At 40.5% G+C, this 21,595-nt stretch overlaps 5 protein-coding genes across 8 annotated transcripts in view; 4 read left to right on the forward strand and 1 right to left on the reverse strand.

Annotated features, from left to right (window-relative positions):
- Positions 1 to 7,060, forward strand: part of LOC6639882 — a 47,706-nt gene extending 40,646 nt beyond the window's left edge. Inside the window, exons 5-6 of the mRNA XM_002062736.4 lie at positions 5,682 to 6,128; positions 6,338 to 7,060. Of these exons, the coding sequence (XP_002062772.3) occupies positions 5,682 to 6,128; positions 6,338 to 6,356 (466 nt within the window). The 3' untranslated portion in view covers positions 6,357 to 7,060. The remainder of the gene's footprint in view (positions 1 to 5,681; positions 6,129 to 6,337) is intronic.
- Positions 652 to 3,637, forward strand: LOC26529349 (mucin-2). The gene has a single exon (XM_015179003.3). It carries the CDS (start codon positions 656 to 658, stop codon positions 3,635 to 3,637), a length of 2,982 nt encoding a protein of 993 aa, XP_015034489.1. The 5' UTR covers positions 652 to 655.
- On the forward strand, positions 3,913 to 4,402 carry LOC26529708 (formin-2). Its single transcript, XM_015179010.3, has one exon. The coding sequence runs from the start codon at positions 3,913 to 3,915 to the stop codon at positions 4,321 to 4,323; it is 411 nt and encodes a 136-aa protein (XP_015034496.2). The 3' UTR covers positions 4,324 to 4,402.
- A 1,197-nt stretch (positions 7,061 to 8,257) lies between the features above and the next one.
- Positions 8,258 to 11,511, reverse strand: LOC6639881. 4 transcript variants are annotated; one of them, XM_002062735.3, is made up of 7 exons: positions 11,392 to 11,508; positions 10,689 to 11,311; positions 10,345 to 10,634; positions 9,941 to 10,277; positions 9,241 to 9,878; positions 8,686 to 9,160; positions 8,258 to 8,617 (listed from the first exon to the last, which is right to left on the reverse strand). In XM_002062735.3, the coding sequence occupies exons 1-7, from the start codon at positions 11,415 to 11,417 to the stop codon at positions 8,352 to 8,354; spliced, it is 2,655 nt and encodes an 884-aa protein (XP_002062771.2). In that variant the 5' UTR covers positions 11,418 to 11,508; the 3' UTR covers positions 8,258 to 8,351. The 4 variants fall into 4 exon arrangements, with proteins under 4 accessions (XP_002062771.2, XP_046866220.1, XP_046866222.1 ...); XM_047010264.1 differs by having other exon boundaries at positions 9,241 to 9,887; XM_047010265.1 differs by lacking the exon at positions 8,258 to 8,617 and having other exon boundaries at positions 9,052 to 9,160; positions 9,245 to 9,887; positions 11,392 to 11,511.
- A 1,774-nt stretch (positions 11,512 to 13,285) lies between these two features.
- Positions 13,286 to 15,145, forward strand: LOC6639845. The gene has a single exon (XM_002062733.4). The coding sequence runs from the start codon at positions 14,321 to 14,323 to the stop codon at positions 15,017 to 15,019; it is 699 nt and encodes a 232-aa protein (XP_002062769.1). The 5' UTR covers positions 13,286 to 14,320; the 3' UTR covers positions 15,020 to 15,145.
- The last annotated feature ends 6,450 nt before the right edge of the window (positions 15,146 to 21,595 follow it).

The following is a 21,595-nucleotide window of genomic DNA, read 5'->3' on the forward strand; positions in this document are numbered from 1 at the left end:
GCGTGTGGGCGTTGACTTTGGCTCTAGCCCAACACAAAAGGTCTGCCAAGCAAGTAACCATACAGCAGATAGATAGATAGATAGATAGACAGAGAACTGCAAGTAATTACTATCTTATCACACAATACATACGTCATAGAGTGGAGGGAGGTGACTATAAAAGTAAAGCAATTGCCAGCAAGTGTATAAAGAGTTAACTGGACTTCATCGGAGTAGACAACAGCACTAAAATGTCCGGAGTACCACCAACATTTACTGTAATAGCAGGTGCTGCCTGCCATAATGAACGAAAGCGACACCAACAACAACGAACACAAAGCCGTAAGAATTCTTTGGAATTTCTCATTCTATTAGTTATGTTTGCGATAAAAATCTATGCAATAAAATTCACCACATTTTTCTGCTAATGACTTTACAGAAAAGAAGCAACCACAGAAGGCCACAGCAACGGAAACCAAATCAAATAGTTGCCTCATTAGTTAAGATATTAACATTAACATTGGGCGCGTTCGCCTATCTTATCAGAGTAAAATATTTATAAGGATTTACCTAGCATGAAAATATATTTCCCATGACATAAACATTGACTATAAATGATTTGCTTTTGGCCATACTGTAGTTTAGTTAAGCAAAGACAGCAGCAGTGGCTAGTACCATGAAAACGACTACAGTTGAGGAGACAAGTGTAGAGGAAACGATAGATATTACAACGACAAATGGTAGAACTATAGATGAAACGATTGATATAACCACAATTGACACGACGGCAGCACCAAGACCAGCAAATCGAAGACAAAATGGAGAACTACTCGAAGAAACATTGGTGTTAGAGACCGATACGAAACAACAACATCATCATCATCATAAGCACAATCATCATCATCGTAAGCACCATAAATCGAATGAGAATGGTGAAGTGATTGAAGAGACTATAGTGCTTGAAACTCAGACTGAGGAGAAACATCAACATCATCACCATCATCACCATCATCATCATCATCAAAAGAAGGAGCAGGAAATTATTGTGCAAGCACCGCCTCCACCACTGCCGCAATGTTCACCACCCTCATTGACACCCACCGAAGAACTCTCTGTGGATGTGGTTTGGGAGCCACAACAATCCTTTTGGATACAGCAACAAGTATCATCGCAGGCATCGCCCAATCCCCAAATAGCTGCTCCAGAATCACCAGCATCTTCAAGCACTTCCACAAATGACTTAACCGGCTTGGCATGGCAAGCAGAGTTCAATATTAACAATTCCGAAACAAGCATTGACCAGGTTGATCTTATTTTGGATACTCCGCCACAAATTCAAGTAGAATCGGTTGCCTATATAGGCGTAGAGCAACGACCATTATCGAAAGTGAATGAAACGATTCAATTGCTGGAATCCCTTCAAGCATCGGTTGATTCGATGCCACCAATGAAGTCTATGACGAAAGTAAACCCACCGAGTTTGCTACAAACGGAGGTTATTTTAGAAACGGAGGAAATAACACCTTTACCCTCACCCACTATTCCCATTGAGCCACAACCTGATTGGGATGAACCAACAGAAGTAATGGAGGAGAAGATTATAGTGGAGACAGTGGAGCCATCACCAGTTAATCCAATACCCACAATATCAAAAATTGAAGAAACCATAGAGGTTTTTGAGGGTCTGGAGGAGAGTTCAACACCCACGCCACCAACTGGGCCACTTCCAACAACAACGAAAGTAGAGGAAACTATAGAGATTCTCGAGGATTTGGAAGGGACTTCAACGCCGACGCCACCAGTTAGTCCACTTCCAACAACATCCAAAGTGGAGGAAACTATAGAGATTCTCGAGTCTCTAGAAGACACTTCAACACCCGCGCCACCATCTAGACCACTTCCATCCACAACCAAAGTTGAGGAAACTATAGAGATTCTCGAGTCTTTGGAGGAGAGTTCAACACCTACGCCACCGCCCAGTCCTTTGCCACAAATTCAAGGCCAACGCACTTTATCGAAAGTTGAGCAGAGAGTACTCTTACTAGAATCCCTTCAAGCATCTGCTTCTGCGGAAATACTTCCACCTAAGCCAATAGTGCCATCGGGTTGGAATTATAGTCGGCCAAATCTTTTGATTGAAACAGAAGTTGTACAGGAAGTAGAGCAAATCACACCTTTAGCTTCACCAGAAATAGTGGAAACAGAGCTAATAGTGGAGACAATAGAAACAACTCCTATTCCTACGCCTCCAGCTAGTCCCCCACCGCAAATTCCAGAGGAAATTGTGGAAACTGAAGTTATAGTCGAGCAACCATTAATACCAGAAGTAGAGGAAACAATTGAACTTGTAGAGACACTGGAGGAGAGTCCACTATCCACCCCACCAGCCAGTCCACTGCCAGAAATCGAAATTCAAACGACCTTCACTCAAGGTCTCGATCAACGGCCATTATCAAAGGTTGAGGAAACTATTCTAATGATGGAAACATTGCAGGCAACTGCAGGACCTGTTGCACCACCAAAGCCTTTACCACAAAAATGGTTTAATTTGCCCTATTCTAGGCCCAATCTGTTGGCAGAAACTGAAGTTATTCAGGAAGAGATAACCCCAATACCATCGCCTGTTCCCAGTCGCACAGAGATAGTAGAAACTGAAATTATTGTCGATTCGCTTGAACCTACTCCCACACCGACCCCACCGGCCAGCCCATTGCCTCAAGTTCAAGCTCCTGCTCAAGGAGGTTTCAATCAGCGATATTCGTTAGAAAGCATAGCTCTAACTGAAGATTCTGTTTATGCCACGCCCTTTACTTCCCCTTATTCCAGTCCCACGGGACAACAAAGCATTGAAGAACAAGGAACAACGACAACAACAGAAATTGTGGAAACAGTATACGAAATAGATTCGGTTGAGGAATCACCAGAGCCCACACCGACGCCCAGCCCAGTTCCTCTTCGCGCAGCTCAATCCAGTTTCAATATGTCAATACCAAGACCAAGTTTTGTCCCTGCCGGAGTTGTCATCGAGTCCAGTGTTACAGAAATCTTACCCGAAGAAGTCGTGGAAACGGAGCTAATCGTAGAATCGACTAGTTTGGACTCTACACCAATGCCAACGCCTTTGCCAAGTCCGCCGCCGCAGCGTCAAGTGCCAACCACATTAAATTTGGGCCGGCAATATCGTCCAATATCGAAAATAGAAGAAATGGTCTTGACCCGAGAGTCCCTTAATTCACAGAAATCCCTCGAAGAAACGGAAGTAATAGTAGAATCAGTGGAGACCTCTTCCACTGCCACACCCATTCCAAGTCCCATTCCGCCGCCAGTTGTACCAGCCGAAACTGTGGAAATAGTTGAAACTGTGGAAATTGTGGAAACACCTGGACAACCAACCGAGGAAGTCGTGGAAGAAGAAATCATAGTTACCACAGAGACAGAACGGTCCTCACAAGCAGCACCAGCCGGAGCAACTGAAATGGTCTTGGTTGGGGCTTTGGATACTGAAACGAACGATAAACTAGGCAAACGTTATTCAGTGAGTGCAGTGCTGGAAGAGAAGGTCATTGTAGAACCACTACCCTCTCAACCACCTCAACCACAACAGTTGGAGGACAAACACAGGAGATGTTGTTGCAAATGCCGCTGTGTCATTTCCTAAAAAGAAGTCAAGCGTTTCTATTTTTGAGAGGGATTTCCCTTCGGTCACTTCAGACTAGTGATTCAGTAGCCAAACAATTCATTTTTTTATGGAGCTTTTCTTATCGCCCTGTTTGTGGGGCTTAGGCCACACAGTAGCCTATCTGCTATCTAATCAGACAAAAGCAAAATCACCGCAGCGATAACAAAACGTAATTGATAGTTAATTAGTTTTAAATACAATAAAAAAAAAAACAACGAAATGAAAAGATAGATAAGAAACAAGTCATAAACTGAATGACCACAAGGGTGAGATACTTTACAGCGGTCAGTCGGCAAATAATATTCAAATCAGAAATGCCACCACCTGGACGTGGTTTCGGTCCCGGACCAGGACGTGGTTATGGTCCCGGACCAGGCCGTGGTTATGGTCCCGGCCCTGGTTATGGTCCGCCTCCTCCTCGGCCTGGCGTCAATATAGGTGTCAATATTGGCGGCCCTCCGCCGCCGCCCATTGGCGTTGGCATTGGATTTGCTCCTCCACCAGTTGTGATTGGAGCACCACCGCCAGTGATCATTGGAGCTCCACCGCCGCCTGTTATAGTTGCACCACCGCCCCGGCCAGCTGTTGTGGTGGGTGGTCAGCCAGCAGTTGCCACAGTTTATGCCCAACCACGTGAGGAAGTCTTTTGCTGCACAATTCTTTGACCCATGACAAAAATTCGAAAAGTTTATCTATATGTTTAGCGACTGAATGAATCAGAATATATAATCCTATAAGTATTTGCAATCGAACAAACAAAATGTGTTTCAATCAAAAAAAAAAAGCAAATGGTGAATAATTAAACTAAGTGTGAATCAATGACTTTAGCCCTTTCTTTCAAATCAAAGAAATCAAACAACTTCATCTAACAGATAAATTAAATAGCTTCTCGAATCTATTCAGCGGAATCTAACACACACAATGTTAAAGTATCCGTCTAATACTTCATTTCAGACCTCATGCAAATTGCTATCTCAGTCTAAATAAATTGAATAATTCATTCAAAACACTTACCACACCTTTAAAGTCTTTAAGCATTTAGGTATAAATATTGGTAGATTTTCTAAGTAATTTTTGACTCAATTTTTTTCAATGTTAAAGATAGAAATTTCCCGGAATATATTTTTTTGCTTCTTATTTTTGGAAGTTAGGCAAATGTAAGCAAATTGCGCATAAAATAACATTTACTTGATACGTTTTGATGTGCTCATCTAATGGTAATTGCCGTAAACATGATCGAAGCAAATTGTCGCTAATAACTTCCATACACATACACACACACACACACACACACTTAGAACACACACATGCCTTTATATGTATATACACAGGCAGAGACTAAAGAGAAATAAGAAATTTCTTGTATGTACATAATTTCAATTTGTGAATTTTCTTCATTATTTTCTTCGTGTTTTTTTTTTGTGTTTTGTTGTGAGGGGCTTTCACGTTCTTCCAATATTTTTGCCAATTTTCTTGGCTTTGCCTTTTGCTGCCGTTGTGCCTGCCTTTCCTGTTGCGTCTTCTCTTCTACTCTTCCCTTGGTCTGGGCTGTGCTCTGCTCGTCTGCCTCTTGATTTTTTATTATTATTTGCGCGATTTTGCACGGCATACGCGCGGCATGTGTATGCAAATAAACGAAAAAACCGAAAAGGAGAAACTGCAGGAAACAAAACACGGATGTGCCACACGGAAGGAAGGAAGGAAAGACGGTCGGACAGGCGGACGGAAGGAAGGAAACAAGCAGGCAGTCAGACCCACAGGAACATGTTGCCTTGGCCAAGGCAAGGTGAAAAGCTGAAGAGAGGCAGGGGATAACAAGAGATGGGGGGGGGGTAACTGCAAAAAGGCAAATTTAAATTGAAATTGTCTACAGCTGATGTGCTGAAATAACAAACGCTGGAAATTCAGTGTAAACGGGGCGTATGTGTAATAAGATTTCAGTACAGTCCCCGCCAAATACAACTTACGGAAAGAGAAAAAACTGCAACTAATTACACAATAATTTCATTTTTCTTTTTTGCAGCTACAACAACAGCCAACAGCAAGCACCTCAGGTGGTCAATGTGGTGCCAAAGAACGATAAACAAGCACTTATGCAGAGCATTGCCAGCAGCTACATTAGACGTACTAGCAACTCGGCTGCTAGCAACAATATCAACACAACCCTAATGGCATCCAATACGAAAATATCCTCCTCCTCCCTTATGGGCAACTTTTCCACTGCCAATTCATCGCAGCAACAACAACAACAACAGCGACGTCGAGCACAACGGCGGCAACGCGACTGCCGTGTCAGCCATTGGTCGGAATGGACGGCCTGCAGCAAGACCTGCGGCATTGGGGAGATGCATCGATATCGCAAAGTCATCAAGCATGGTAAACGCGGCGGTCGGCCATGTCCGGCGTTGCAGCAATCGAAATGGTGCGGCACCGAGCGCAACTGTCACGGGCCGCAGAGCTATTTTAATTGGTAAGTAAAATGGATACCAACTGGATGGAAGGACATTCAGATGGAGACTGAAATGAATACGAATCTAATTTATACATCGAGCGTCTGTCATCTGGCGTGGAGTGTGTGTGTGGGGGAGGGGGGAAACCAGATCTAGAGACAAATATTATACAATATGCATTTAATCAATCTCAATTTCATTCCCAATTTCCCCATTCTCCAATTCTCAGGTCCGACTCTGACACATGAACGAGCGAGACGAGTATTGATGCCGATGCCATATATATATAATTTTAATTTAAGGCGTAAGAATTGCTTTGCACACACACAAACACACACACACACACACACAAATCGCATCCGAAGAAGCTCAGCCCCCAAATGAGATTTTAATTTAAATTTAGATTACTATTAAAATGAAAAAATTGATTTTAAACATGAAAAGACGCATGCTGAAAATGGAAGGAAATGAAAAGCAAAATGTGTGTTTATGAAATTGCATATGAAACAGAAGACTACTGACAATATTAAAAGAAGAAAACAAAAAAAAACAAATGAGAAAACATAAAAAACAAGGAAAATCCAAAAAATGTTTACTCAAATATTTGGCTGACAAAACTCTAAAGAATTGAAAAATCAAGCAAAATTATACACAAATTATTCCAATAATAATTTCACCCATTTCAGTTTTGATTATTGCTTATCATTTTGCTTAAGAAATTTTCATTCAATGAATATGTAAAACCAAAAACAGGAGAAAGAGGAAGAGGAAAGGGAACCGCAGTTCCCTTCTATACCAAATCACAGTAGACGTACAAAAGTTAAGAGCATGCAAGTATAGTAAAAGCAAATCAAAGTATAATTAACAAGCGTGAACATTTGCATAACCAAACAAGGAATCCAGAAACCAAAAACCAAAAACCAAATAAAACACTTTAAACTATTATTACAAAAAAAAAGTATATAAAAAGGAGCTAGAAAGGAGAAAAAGGAAAAAGTGTAATACAGCAATTAAGCTAACATTAGATGTAATTTAAGTTAATTAAACATTAATGGATTGCAAATAAAAACAAAAAATGCAACAAACAACAACAACAACAACTGCAACCCCAAAAACAACAAAAGCATGAAGTCATCAGCAATTCGATTTCAATCTAGATTAAAAGTACCTATATACAAATATGACAAATCCAAAATACAACTTCGGCAAATCGATTTTTTTTATACCCTTGCAGTTTGTCCGATGCAAAACTTGCTAAATAGTTTAAGATTAAATAATTAATTACTTCTTATTGGAAACGTATTTAAATTGCTACATAGGAAAATTTCAAAAATAAACTTTGAAAAACTTCTTGACAAGGTGATCATCGACTGGCGATTTCACTTTTCAGTTAGAGTCCAAGTCAAGGCAAGGGTTTAAACCGCAAAAGCAAATTCGAAATGAACTTTAAAATCTCACATGACAAACAGTTTGTGCAGCATAACTCATAAAAAATCTTATCATTTCACTCACAGTTTGAATAACACACAGTTTGAAATGTCAATGGAATGGAAGATTTTTCCATTTGGCATTAAAATGATAGGTATGTAAAAAAAACCGAACAAAGAACAATTTATGCAGCATTTCCTTTCACTATCACAAAAAAAACAAGGGCCGAAAATTGTGTCTAGAACGAAAGGAAGTTAAAAAGAAAGAGCCAATAAAATTAGACATTTAAAGAAAGAAAAACACTTATGTAATAAAAGAAAATACAAATCGAATCGGATGTGCATAAGACATTTTTGTAAAATAAATCCCAAAAATCGAAACAAATAAAAAACTATGCCATAGAGAAATGTAAGCCAAAAAGTATGCTACAATTTTTTCGAATTCTTATGGTTTTGTTAATATGGAATTGGGTAAGTATAGTTTTCTATTTTGATTAATTAACAACTATTTGCGAATGTAGCCAATGTTTAGCTTAGCGTTTTAAACGTGATTAAAATTTCATTGTCCTCATATTTATTCCTACTTTGACTTATTTCTCAAAGTAACCTTTTAGCTCCGATTACATTAAACCTTTAAGCAATATGGTTGATTTTTTAAGTCACAGGGAACTGAATCATCAAAATCGTGACCAGAGAAGTAAGAGCAGATTAATTAACAATTTCTTTAATTAAATAAATCCCAAAAGAAACAAACAAATAAAAAGAGTATGCCATTGAGAAAATATAAGTGAATGAAAATGTCAGTGCTCATTGTCCTCAGTGTTTTCTGGCCAATTTTCTGTTTCGATACTTGACAACGGTGGGTAAAAACAATTTTATTGCACCAGACGACATGATGCAAAGGCCAGCCAAGGCAAATACGGCCGTATAACTTTTAGTTTGATCCACTAACACGCCACCGATCGAAGTGCCAATAAATACACCCAAACCCATAGCCAGAGCAGTCAGACCAAAGGCATTTGTAAGATTCGATAGACCCAAATATCGAACATAGATGATGGCACGCAAGGTGGAATAAACAGCTAAGGATACAAATGAATTTTAGAAAGCCCAAAGGGTTAAATGTTAAAATCACAGTGCGGAAGCTCACCTGGTGCGACACCATAGCATAAGCCGTAGAGCATTTGAAACCAAATCATATTTATCCCATAGAAAGCACTGACAAAAACAGCAAAGCCGCCAAAAACCATGCCTCCGCCACAAAGGTAGGTAGTCCAGCTTTTCACCTTGAAAGCAACAAAACCGCAAGTAATGCGTATTATAAAATTGCTCAGTCCAATACATGGACCAATCATTGTGCCATATTCAGCGGGAATATCCGCACGAGCCTTGGAATATACAAATGGAATATTGAATCCGATGGGATACAGAAAAGAAGCCAATACCAGCAAACGGAACTCAAAGCTACTAAATAAATGGACAGCAAAGAGTCGACCAAAAGCTCGCATAAGTTTGCTGTGAAAACGATTATCCTGCTTCTTTGGTAATTCAGGGGATCCGCGGCGGGAGTTGTCCTTCACCTCATCATTGTGAATGTTATGCAGGCCATAGGCAACTTGCTGGATCTGCAATAAGCAATGGGAAAGGGTAGTAGCAATTTGCACAAGTTTCTTTATTTCTAATTACTATCCAACAATTTACTCACATACTTTTCCGAGCCTACTAATTCTAGCTCTTTGCCATCCAATTGCTCTATGTGATGCGGTTCCTCGTACTCAACGGGTCCAGTATAAAAGAGATCATCCTTTTCCAGTGGATCGGGACGTACAACAAAATTTCTCTCAGAGCTACGACGAGACAAGGCTTTCGAAGATCTTGTCGTTGTAGTGGTGTACCTCTGCTTTCGGGCACAACATGGTGAACAACGGAGAGCCCAATTCGTTTTTTGATCAGATTCAATTGGAGGTTCATATGGATCAATTTTAGTTGGACTCTTTCTTGGCTCCTCATCACGCAAGAAGTTGTGTACATAGAAATTGCCATAAAACTCATCTGAACTGGATGTATTATATTCAGGACGGTGTACAATTCCCACTTGTGTTGGTGCCACCTCAACGTAGGCCAAAGCCATAAAGACGATGAGCAATATTAATACAACCTGAACACGTAATGCATTTCGCCAGCCAATTTCCAAAGCAAGGTATGTTATCATTATGGGGATAACAACTATGCCAGCTCCAGCACCAGAGCATGAGAAGCCATTGGCCACTGGACGATATCGTTCGAAATAATATCCAATGATCAACTGTGAGCTGACCCAAATCATACTCAAGCCAGGACCACCTGCAAAAACTGTAGTGTTTGTAGGTCAAGATCCGAAATGGAATTGAATGTGGCCAACTTACCGATAAGACTATAAAAAACAATCATCATCCAAAAGTTTGTACTAAAACTGGCTATAAGAATGGCAAGGGCAGATACTAAAACACCCAGCAATGCCACCGGTCGAAAGCCCCAGCTATTGATCAGGGCACTTGAGAAGGCACCGCCAGTGAAATAACAACCAATCTGAACACTGGCCACCAGAGCTATCTGAGCCATGGACACATCAAACTCTGTGCTCATGTAGGGCAAGAGAATGCCAATTGAGAATATAATACCATCGACAATTAGTTGGGCTAGGAAACTCAGGATTAAGATGACCCAACCAAAGCCACCATCTGGTGGTATCACCATGTAGATCTAACAATACAAGAAAGGCAAATAATTAGACTCTTGGCCACTGACATCGACTGACCCACTCACTTACAAAGGCTCTTCCCGAGAGTAGTGAAAAGCCACCCATGCCATGATCCGTCAGATGGGAATCCTCATTTTGTGTACGATTGCCCGCTTCACTGCTAGTATACATATCCGTTGTGGAAGCGCCTAATAATCCCATATTGGGCGATGTTTCACCTGAATGTGGAATTTCTGATTCTGCATATTGAGTGGGTGTCGCCTGTTCACTGACAATAGTCATTCGGTTAATACGAGCACTATCAATGGGCCAATCATCAAATGAATCATCTGAATCGATAGGAACCACTCGATTGGGTCCTGTCATGAGAATTGGTTACTTTTCTGTCTATTGTGTTGATTAATAGGTCTTACTTTTCTTGTAGATCTTGGTCACCTTTGTGGTCAATGGTTCATACTCATCAAGATCATAATCCATTGTACTACTGTCATAGTTTCTAGTATCGAGTTCTTCTTCAATTTCACTTTCAGGCAGGGTCACCACAGTTGGGACACTATTGAAAGCTGTTAATGGAGGACCTACTGCTGGAGCGGTGTTGGCTCCTGGTTCTGAGCTTGATCTTTGATTTCGTTTGCGTCTTAATTTAGGCGGATCAGTTCCAACATCGACTAGTTTGGGTGGCGCTGAGACTAATATGAGGCGAGCTGGCTGTTCCGGATCTACTTTCCCTTCGTTATTAGATGTGGAAACCTCTGAAGCCTCTTCATTTCCTTTTGGTTCATTTTTTCGCCGTCTTTGCCTTGGTATGGCATCAGTCTCCACCGTCGCATCGATCGTTGCTGGTTGCCTGGTCATTGTAGCTACCTCTGAACGCCATAGCTCTGCCGGCCTATTGTCATTAGGAGTTGCTTGAGGAGATGGAGATGGATGTAGCTCCGCTTCCCATTCATCAGCGTTTGCTGGAGTCTGGAGACTCAATGTATTGCTCGTCGTTCTTTTATTCTTGTCCTTCTCTTCTCTTGAGGGTGACTTCTCACTGCGTGTTGGGTGGGGCAGGTGAATGGTCGTGGAATGACATAGAAGCTAAGTAGTTGGCTAGCTCACATACAAACTCACCTACCCTGGTTACGTTTTCTGCTCATTTTTCGGGTCTAGTGCAGCATTTTCCTGACATTTTTCACAAATCTCTCTGGGTCTTTCTCTCTCTCAGTGTGTAGGTGTATCTAAGTGTGTGTGTGTGTGAGTGTTTGTGTCTACCAAATCCAATCTGAGTCTTAATGTCAATGGCTGAGCGTGAACTTTTCACAGTTGCTGCAGCTCTATAGATGAAGAGGGGGTGGCGGTTGGGGGACCAACAGAGGAAGTCAACGTCTACGTGCTTCTTCTGATATGAGAAATTCCTGGTTGGGTTTGCGTTGGCGAAAAACCGCGTACTCTTGACGAGGATATAGAGACGGTTCCTTTTGGCTGTCGCCAACAAAAAAAAGAAACCCAAATGCTGTCATGGCTGCCAAGGCACGCGTGACAGACAGTATCTCCCTCTCCTTCTCTCTCTCTGTCTTTTCTTTCGCTTCGCTTTCAACTTCTAACAGTTACTTTTTGGCCCCCAAAAACCCAACTCTAGCTGCCTGTTTATTTTGGGTCCAAAACAAAATTGCATCAGTGCAATTTCATTGATTGCAAGTAAATGAAATCATTCGCAGTGGTAGCTTCTACTGGTAACTGGCCAAAGTGCATTTTCTCCTTTAAGGCCACCCACTCGGTCCATTCCATTAAGAGAGAGTTATTTAATTTTGTCAGCCATGAATGGAAGGAGAGTTGAAAGAATGTTTCACGTTAAAGCGCAAAATTTTCAACATCTCTTTGAATATGATGAAATTTGTGCAAAAATTCGTGAAACAATCATCACATTTTCAACAACTCGAGTAGTGAAAGTGAACCTCTCTCTCGCTCTCGAGAAAAGTTGTTGGTCAACAATAAAGAACAAACAAATTGCACTAATTAATTAGCCAGAATTCTGCCCCTGTTCCTGTCTGTGTATACCTCTTCTTCAGAATTCGTTGAGCGTTTTACTAGGCGTTCAGTTGGACTACTTTCTCTTCTTTCCTCACTCTCGCTGAGTGCTTCTTTTTTTGGCCGTTGGAGTGCAACGGCAATTTGCCATGGTTTTCCCTCCCCCTCTTCTGTTCGAAACGAACAAGTCTATGCGGAAATTGTTTTTTGTGTTTGTTGTTTTTGGTTTTTTCAAAAGGTTCGTTCGTACGTGAGGGTTCAGTTTGTTGTTTTTTTTGCCATTTTTTCAACTAGCATCGCTTGAGGATTGGGAATCGGGGCTTGGAATTGCCTTGAAATCGAAACGGGCAAAAGATTGCGCTGCCAAATTGTTAACAGCAATTGACCCAATTTTATGGGCCTCGCACTCATGCATACAGCAGCCAGCAGAATCAGCGGGAATAAAAGCGAAAACGTTGGCGCACAACGCGGCGTATACTTATTGGATTCGTTTTTTCCTGGTTTTCCTTGTTGTTTTTTTTGAATGGCTTTTGTTTGTTTGGCAGCAACAAAAAATGCATGAGCTTGTTGCAGAGCCTCAACGATTTTTATGTTTCTCGCGTTTTTATTGTTTTGCCAAAACCAATGTGCCGGGGTCCAAGCGGGGGGCAAAGCAACGAAGCATATGTACACTGCCGAATGTTTAGTGTAAATTAAGTGGGCCATGATTCTAAACAACGAGTCTACATAGAAGAATCTCATCACACTTTTCATAAATCTGTTTTCATTTTCGACTTTTTTCATAAGTGAAATGTCAATTATTATTCTTTTCAAAAATAAATGTGCAAGGTTTTGGTTTTATCGATTTATCTCAGCGAAATCGATATCAAACCCATTATATAATTAATGGATTTCCATTTTTAATTAAGAGATTTTTATTTTCGTGACCCAGTGAACCATGAGAAAAGTCCCAAAAACATTTTCCTAACATTTTTGCCAACCTGATAAAACAGATAAAAAATCCAACAAAATTCTCTGTAATTCGGCCCTACTGTCAAAATTTCTTGTTTTTAAAGTAATAAAATGTCGAAACTTTTCATTCAACCATCCATAATGAAATGGAGCCAAAACGTGGTCTCTATGTGCAGTTTTGTTCGCTGCAGCAGTGGCCATTCATCAAACACCTGGACCTCCTGCCCCAAATTAAGAGAAACGAAGGGAAACCCACCAGTTTGCCGCCCACTAGATTTGATGAGGCCAAAATACTTTAAGGCCCCCGCCAACTGCAAATCGGATGAAGAATTATCGAAATTGAATCGTAAGTTATTGGGTATTCCACGCTGCAATCCAACATTCGTATTGGATAAGAATTGTGACGTCGATCCATGTAATCGCATGGATACGCTATACTATAAGCCAAGTCGCAGTTTGGATCGTGAGTTTGACAAATACTGGGTGGAGTGTGTCTATCAGAAGCGTCCGAAGCTCCGTTGCTACACAATGCCAGTAGAATTCTGTCGCCGTGGACCAAGGAAAGCTGCCTGCAGCTGCTTGGGCAATGCATCCAAGTGTAGGGTACTCCTTAAAATGGCATGCACGAAGATGAGTGAAGTGAGCAGCACCGCCTCCGATCAATGCAAAAAGCATCCACTATGCGAGTGCCCCAAAGCATCCAAGAACACTCGATGTCGCTTGTTACCGAAGCCCGGAAAATGCCGACGACGTTTGACACGTTACCCATCGTTCTCCGAGTGTCTTCATTACCCTCTCTCCCCTGTCAAACTAAATGAATGCAAATGTCTACAAAGTGGCTCACTGTGTGAATTATGGAATTCATACAAAAACATTCGTAAACCATGCTAAAATGGAGTAGGCCTTGATTTCTCCTGTCAAAAGCTGTCGACTGTATGACTGTTGCTGGGGCCCAAGCATCATTCACTTCCAGTTTAACATCTCAACAGTTGAGACGTGTGTAGAAAGCGTTCGGTTCATAGAGCAATTTTTTTGGACTTTTTTATTTTTTAATTAACAAAATTTTTTAGTAACAAATAATATGGTGCTCAGTCGATGTTCACTGCGTGCCGCCCCTCTGCTGACTCCATACCGTCAAAAGCTAGTGCAAGACAGGACTCTCACCACCGAGGAGAAGTTACGTATGCGCTACTTGCGTCTGAAGCAAGCCAAGGTGCTGAAGGTCCCCAGCCACATAGCCGTGCGACGCAGTGAATCCAAATGTGGCCAAGTCACTGATGCCAACTGCCTTGAGGATCCTTGCGGCGCGGAACCCTTGCCTCTGGACTTGGCCCACTATAGGCCAACCAATAAGGAATGTCGTTGCTATCAGCGTACGTGGTGTGAGTCCGTTCCGATTCCACGACCTGTACATCAGCCATTTGATAAAATCTACCCGGAACGAAAGCGTCGGGATCCCAAGAAGCTGGCTAATAAAAATTTGACGGCCTGCAATCCCAACGATATTGTAGAAAAGCCACGGTCAAGAGCAAAGCTCTTTGAACTCTTCCGAGGTCCTTTGCCTTGCTGCAAGATGACCGCACCCGGTTGCAAGGAGGCGCGAAAGGATCCAACTTGTGCCAATAGACCCCAACCGAGTTGCTGTGTGAAGCGAAGCACCAAGTATCCGAGCTTCTCGGAATGCCGAAAATATCTTGGCCCACCCAATCCCATTTGTGAGTGCAACAAGAAGCCGAGCACCTGCGAAATGTGGACTTATTTCAGGAACAAACGCTCCTAGGTCTTTACAACTAGAGGATGATTTCAAATTTCAAAAGGAACCGACGCTTGAAATTTATTTTCTTTTTTGACCAAAACAGACTAGAAATTAAAAAGAAATGACTTATCGATATTGGTATACTGATAATTAGGGCGAAAAATAATTTCGCTGGTGGATAACTTACGGGATTATAAAATGGACATTGTTAAAGTGACATTTGTGTGTAAGCTGAAAGGTAAATTTTTTGAATTAACCTCTATACGTAATGTAGGATGGCTGAGCTCTTTGAGTTTTGTCAATTAATATGGGGAGTACCATTAGGTTTTATTGTGAAATATTTATCCATCTGAATATGTTGACTGTGGTTATTCAGAGTTTGTGGACTCAGCTGTATCGTTGCGTCCATGAGACAATTTTATAACAGACTCTTCTCAGGTTCAGAACTGTCTTCGGTCTTTCTTAAGCTGCTTCTCTTCTGCGGAGAAGGTTCAGCACTGCTAAACCTACGCCGACACCACCAACAGTTCAACGCAGTTCCAATCAGCAAAAACACGAATCCTACAAAAAGGAAAGCCAATGGTCTCTTGTTGATAGTTACGTTGATTTCCTTAATATGATCAATGTTATCGTCATTTAACCGGCGCAGGAAGGTCAGACTGAGCACCTCGTTGTAGCCAGTGATGTTGACTTGGGAGGCAGTGGCTGCCCCTGATGTTCGCATGGGAATGCCATTTTGGTTTATAAACACCGATTCGTTAACCTTCGCCTCCCTCTCGAATGTAATCAGAAAGGTGCCCTTGATTTCCTGTGTGGCAGCACCGTCAACGGTCACCCTGGCCATCCTGTCGTTAATGATAAGAAATCCCTCCTCGACTTCGTCCATGGGGGGTAAGTGACTTGGCCGCGTTTTGCAGTGGGCAATGCCGCCCGTGTGCAGTTGGCGCGCACAGGTGTTCCTTGAGGATTCTTTGCAGAACGTAAACGAGGTTGTGGCTTTGCAGCTACTCATTGAATAAATGTGGCCATCGCAATCTGCTATGATGTTACCCTCCCCCAGGTCCAGTACAAGGCCTCGATGTTCCACAGGGGCAACGGTTATCTTCTTACATTTATTCTTAGCCTCGGGATAGGCGACAATAAAGTGAATGGTGCTAGAATTCAACGCTACTGTGATAGAGCCCACTTCTAAAATTTCCCTAACAGTAATGTTAGTGGATCGACTTTTGAGTATCTCATCGACATCGATGGAATCCAAAATTACGGGATTAATTAAATTGACCCTTGCCAAGGTTATTGAAAGTATAACATCCTGAATTTCGAGGCTTGCAATTCTATTCCTTGCCAATAGTGTTTCGTACAAGTGAGCAGGGTCCATGGTGGCATTTTGGAGGTTCTGTATAATTTTATTTGCTCGGTCAGTCAACTCATTTATTTGCTTCGTGGTTTGATGGTTTATCTCCCTTTGCTGATTGTTGGTATGGATCAATTGTGCTTCGGTTATCCTTGATTGTTCCATGTCGTAAAAATCCGGTGTGCCTGTAATTACCTTTAGAAATGACCCCAGAAATTTCAAGCTTCTGGCCGTTCTATGATGGCCATTTAATATGGACAACAGGGTTTCTAAGTGATTGCAATCAGATTGCAGCAGTGTTCGCATGTGCTCCAATGAAAATCGGCCAGACAGCTTCTTTGTTTCTTCAATTATATCGTAATACTTAGTTATGTTAATTGTATGCCTTAGGTATCTGAAAGTGTCCCATACAACTACCTCTCCTTCAATTATCGGAATATAATCCGCATGCGAATAGTCCTTTATACCGGCTTTAGCAACGCTAAATAGCAACACTAACGCCAAAAGGGACCTGGAAATTGAAAAAAAAAATAAAATCAACGAGTTTTTAACAGCTTCAACAAAGTTTTGTGGTAAGTCATCGTTCAAGACTCTGCAATATTACTGATTTAAGAAAAACATTTTAAGTATTTTGCCCAGTCTTAATGGGGGGATCTATAATTTAATTGCACCTGTAGACAGAACGGCGAATGCTGAGACGATCGCCTTGGCGGGACATATTACTGACAAAAATTGTTATTAAACTTCATTACCTGCAAGTCGAGAAGGAGCAGAACCAAAGACCGAGAGCACTAAACGTTTTAAATTCTTACGTTTTTATACACTTTTGATCTTTGAAAATTGCAAAAATGGTTTCACTTTGTGCTTACTTACTTCATTTCTTTTTTAGTTGGTTCAATTGTTTTCACTTTACAGAATCAAAACTATGTCTCTTGACTGCTTGATCTAGACTAACCTTACCAGGTCTGACAGGCTTCTTTTTATAGTGAAGTCATCGCCTATTTTTTCCACTATATTGTAGTAACAAGTTATTCTCAGATGATTTTGGATTAACTTATGTCATAAAAGTGTTGGCGAGATAAGATCGACGAAAACGCTTACTGCAACGCAATAAGAAATGAACAAACCTTTCTCCATGCTGCACCTCAGACATAGGTTAGCAAACGACAATATTAACTTATTAAATAAGCTTGACGACTGTTTATCTGTTTGTGTTTAAGTGGTACAAATATAGACGCTAATTTGATTGTCCAAAATAGACAACATAAAGTGCCGCAAACGAATGTGACTTATTCGAATTGCACTGAATTGCATGTGGACATCCGTCACTTAGAATATATTTAGAATATATTTACTGTACCTACAATATAAGAAGAACAGATGCATATTGACTGACTTATCTCAATATGCCACCACATTCCTGGAAGTATATATGCATATATCTCTGTTGGACTATAATTCTGGAATTAGTGTTAAATCAAATATAAATATATATATGTATATATATTTCATGTTCAGGCATGTCCAAACAAACACTCATGTATATTATATCATCAGACATCTGCTTTATCGAAAAACCTTCCAACGATATACTGATTCGTCCGTTTTAGCCGAAACAAGTATTCGGCAATGGATTAAGGTTGATTAACCCGTTTCCTTACTCAATGATAATATACTTGTGTTTTCTATTTTTCTTGCATTTTTTTAATTTAGACTGACTTTGCCAACTCTGTTAGGCCAAAGACGTATGTATGTTGATATCAATAATTCAACTTATCTCTTTTCTTTGTTTTGCAGTTCAGAGTCTGATAATGTAGTCATCGGGCCAAATACCCGTAGAAGACTATGCAAACAAATAATAAATTAACAACGGTTAGCTAAATCGCATAAGTCGACAAAGATTCTGAAGACGCAATAACTTAATTACATATAAATAGAAACTTCTTAGCGGTTTTAGGGGTATGATACTTTTAATTGTTGCTCCTTAACTTATAAAACATAAAAATTAAACTCGTTTTCTTCAGCAACATCTCCACTTTGGGTCAAGTAAAGGAAACTAGCACATAGTAAAACCATTACACTCAAGCCGAAAATAGTTAGAAAGTGCAGGGTATTGAAACATCGGCTAGTTCGCCATTTAGATAATTTTTTTCTATTCCCTATTTCTTTTTAGTTTTTTTTTTTTGTTTGCTTTTTTGAAGTGGCTAGTGGAATGGTAATTCCTAAAAGGGATTTGCATGCCGCTGAGATGTTTATCGCAAATTGTTGCGACGACTACAACAAAAAGGATGAGGATGGGGATGAGACTGGGAATGAGGAGTGAAATGTCGACGATGTTGTCGTCTGGCGGCGCACAAATGTCAACAGCACAGAGCTCTGACGTTTACATTGAAAGTCACTTTGGGTGCACAGACGACGACTAGGGACGACGACGTCGACGACAAGAACTGCAACAGGACGATGGGGGATAGGCTAATGAAAAGAGAAAACAAAATGCAATGCATTTTTATTTAAATGCAAATGTTTAGCTTAGAATCCCAAAACAAAATCTAAAAAAAACCTAAAACCCACCTTCAAAAAGGCAAAAGTGTTTAATTGTAGGAACTGCCATTGACAGTGGGTTGGTATAGGAGAAGAAGGTAAAGTTGATGGTGGAGGCAGCTGAAAATTTGCCAAACATGTGTCCTTGTTGTTGTTGTTGACTGTTGTTTGTGCCAAAGTATGCCCTAGAGTGACATTTTGCACAAATGAAATGTGTATGGGGCCTGAAAAGTTGTCTATTTCTGTGCCCAAACAAATAATTTTATTATAAAAGTTCTCTTTCCTTTATTTTTTTTCTCGTATGAATGTTTGTATGTTGGTTTGTGGTTTTTGTTGAGTAATAGATACGATGTGAGAGGAAGGTAAAGTAAGAAATATGTCACATGATTTGCCCACAAGCACCATAAACCAAAATACAAGGAATTCGACTTTTTACATATCCTGCAAAATATTAGCAACTTATGGAATAAAGATCTCAATTCTTAATGTTTACTGTCCGACACTTTTATCTTCTTAGGCCTCTTGTTATGCTGGTGTAATTGTCTAGAGTCCTGTTGCCTGTTTGCCTTATATAGACCCTTGTTCAACTTGCATTCAGATGGGAGACTATAATGAGGTTTTACGACGACACAGTTCTGTCCTCTACCTGGGTTGGATTAAAAGCTTTTTTGTGGTTTGTGTAGAGGGAGTATATGAGGTTTTAGTGTCATGAGGAATTGCCAGCTTAAATGCATACACTACCATAGTCGGGCACTTTCTGCAAAGAGGCCTCTGGCTAAAAGAGTGTACACACACAAATTTAGTTATGGTCAAACAAAGTTGGGCACCTAACTTTGTTTTTTCGGTTTCCACAGCTATAGCTTGGCCAATTAGTTAGTTAGTCTTCGCTGTTGGCCTTAATTACACGTGCAATTTTAATGCATATATAGTGTACATTCACTTTCCTCTCCATTCGCTGGCCAATGCTCTTTCATTTGTTGCTACTGTTCATGTCCTTCTGCAGCACCCACCACATAACCATAAACGTAAAATGCCACTACAATTTTTGCACATTTATTTTTTCCCCCTCGCCCTACACTTTAGCCACTTTGGGTCGAAGGGTGTGGAGTGGGTAACTCCTGCTAGATTGTTAATATTATTTTATAATTTCTTTTTATTACTCCTATGGCTGCTGCTGCTGCTGCTGTTGCTCCTGTTGCCTGCAATTGTTTAAATAAAACAAAAAGTAGCCAACAAAATGGCAAACGGCCGTAAAATGTTGTAAACATGTTTGTCGAGCATGGATTTTCATAGGAAAGAGTGAGAAAGAGTGAGAAAGAGGGGGAGAGAGAGAAAGGCGGGGGTGAAACTACATCGAGTTGTTCCAATTTAGTCATTAAATTTAAAGCATAAAACACTTAGGGGGCAAGAATTTAATGCGATTGAGCCAAAGGACTGGGCAACTAAAGAGTAAGCTGCCATAACACGGAATGAGGGAAACACTTTAAAGCAACTGATTTCGAAGGGGAATTGCCAGTAAGTAGCACCTACTATAATAGGTAGACTATGTATAGTTAAAGTGAATTTGCATAATTCAAAACAGTTAAGTGTGCTATAATCTTACACAATCTGAGTGCGATATCCTGTGAAGGGCCTTTGCAGATCTTTGAATATATAAAGTTGATCCAAAAAAGATGAAGCAGACAAATTACTTTTACTAAAATGTTGCATTTAAAGTAAATTTGGTTTTCTAGTTATATCCAGTGGCCCATTTGCCATTTCAGTCTCTCTCCTGTAAATCCATACACAAAGTGAATAATACCATTTTTAGTTTTCGAAACTCGACAACAACTGAACTACAGCTGAGGCTTTAAACGACAGCCCTCAGACTCCATTCTGAATATAATTCAATAATGAAATTATTTTATCCCACTTTTGAATAGCATTTTTTCGTATAGGCCACTTTAATGCCACCTTCTTATCAATTTTTGTTTGCGGCTTGACTGCGAAATTCCGTGTTTCATCAAGTTGCTCCTGCTTATGCCACATATTTGACATTTATTGTAAATTCGATTTTATTGACATAATAGACAACAACGTGCCAGGCAATTCAAAGGCAGAAGCAGCGGCAGCGTCAAAATGTAAATTGGCTATAGAAAAAAAAAAGTGGTAGTACGAAGACATCAAGTGGGAACGGAAATGGAATGGTAGTGGGAGAACGAACGTGCCTGGCTAGAGACAAATCAATTTGACAAGCAACAAAAAAAAAAAAAACAAAAAAAAGGAGAAAGAGAGAATACTAAAAGTGGAAAAGAGAATGAAAATTTGTAATGAAGCAAGTCAGAAGCACAAATTTTACATTGGCCATTGTGTGAATGACAATAGAAAACAGATAAAACTGACAGCCGTAAGCTGGAAAGCTGCCGAGAGCCGCAATGAGAGACAACGAGGAGCCATTGTTTTACCAGAGTCCACAATGCCATTTGAATGTGTGGGTGGGTTGTGGAGAGGCGAGGCAAGAGAAGAATGTTGCCACACACACACACATTGTGGCAACATGGAGTTACCGACATCTGTTGTTTTCTGTCTCCAAATGCAACCAACTGCCAGAGGGCTGAATGAGTTTATCATTTAAGTTCTTCATATTTAGTTCAATTATGATTTCAAATTTTTGATTCAAATTTAAGCATGTGCAACAGTTTCCCCATGGGGGAAACCTAAAACCA

This window comes from Drosophila willistoni (assembly GCF_018902025.1).
Source record: "Drosophila willistoni isolate 14030-0811.24 chromosome 2L unlocalized genomic scaffold, UCI_dwil_1.1 Seg196, whole genome shotgun sequence".
In the NCBI taxonomy this organism is placed as follows: Eukaryota; Metazoa; Arthropoda; class Insecta; order Diptera; family Drosophilidae; genus Drosophila; species Drosophila willistoni.

Coding starts and splice junctions, on each gene's coding strand:
- LOC26529349 (XM_015179003.3), top strand. CDS start 656: ATGAAAACGACTACAGTTGAGGAGACAAGTGTAGAGGAAACGATAGAT.
- LOC26529708 (XM_015179010.3), top strand. CDS start 3,913: ATGACCACAAGGGTGAGATACTTTACAGCGGTCAGTCGGCAAATAATA.
- LOC6639881 (XM_047010264.1), bottom strand. CDS start 11,417: ATGAGCAGAAAACGTAACCAGGGTAG. Junction 10,635..10,688: donor GACCAAGATCTACAAGAAAA/GTAAGACCTATT, acceptor TTCTCATGACAG/GACCCAATCGAGTGGTTCCT. Junction 9,888..9,940: donor TGTTTTTTATAGTCTTATCG/GTAAGTTGGCCA, acceptor CAAACACTACAG/TTTTTGCAGGTGGTCCTGGC.
- LOC6639845 (XM_002062733.4), top strand. CDS start 14,321: ATGGTGCTCAGTCGATGTTCACTGCGTGCCGCCCCTCTGCTGACTCCA.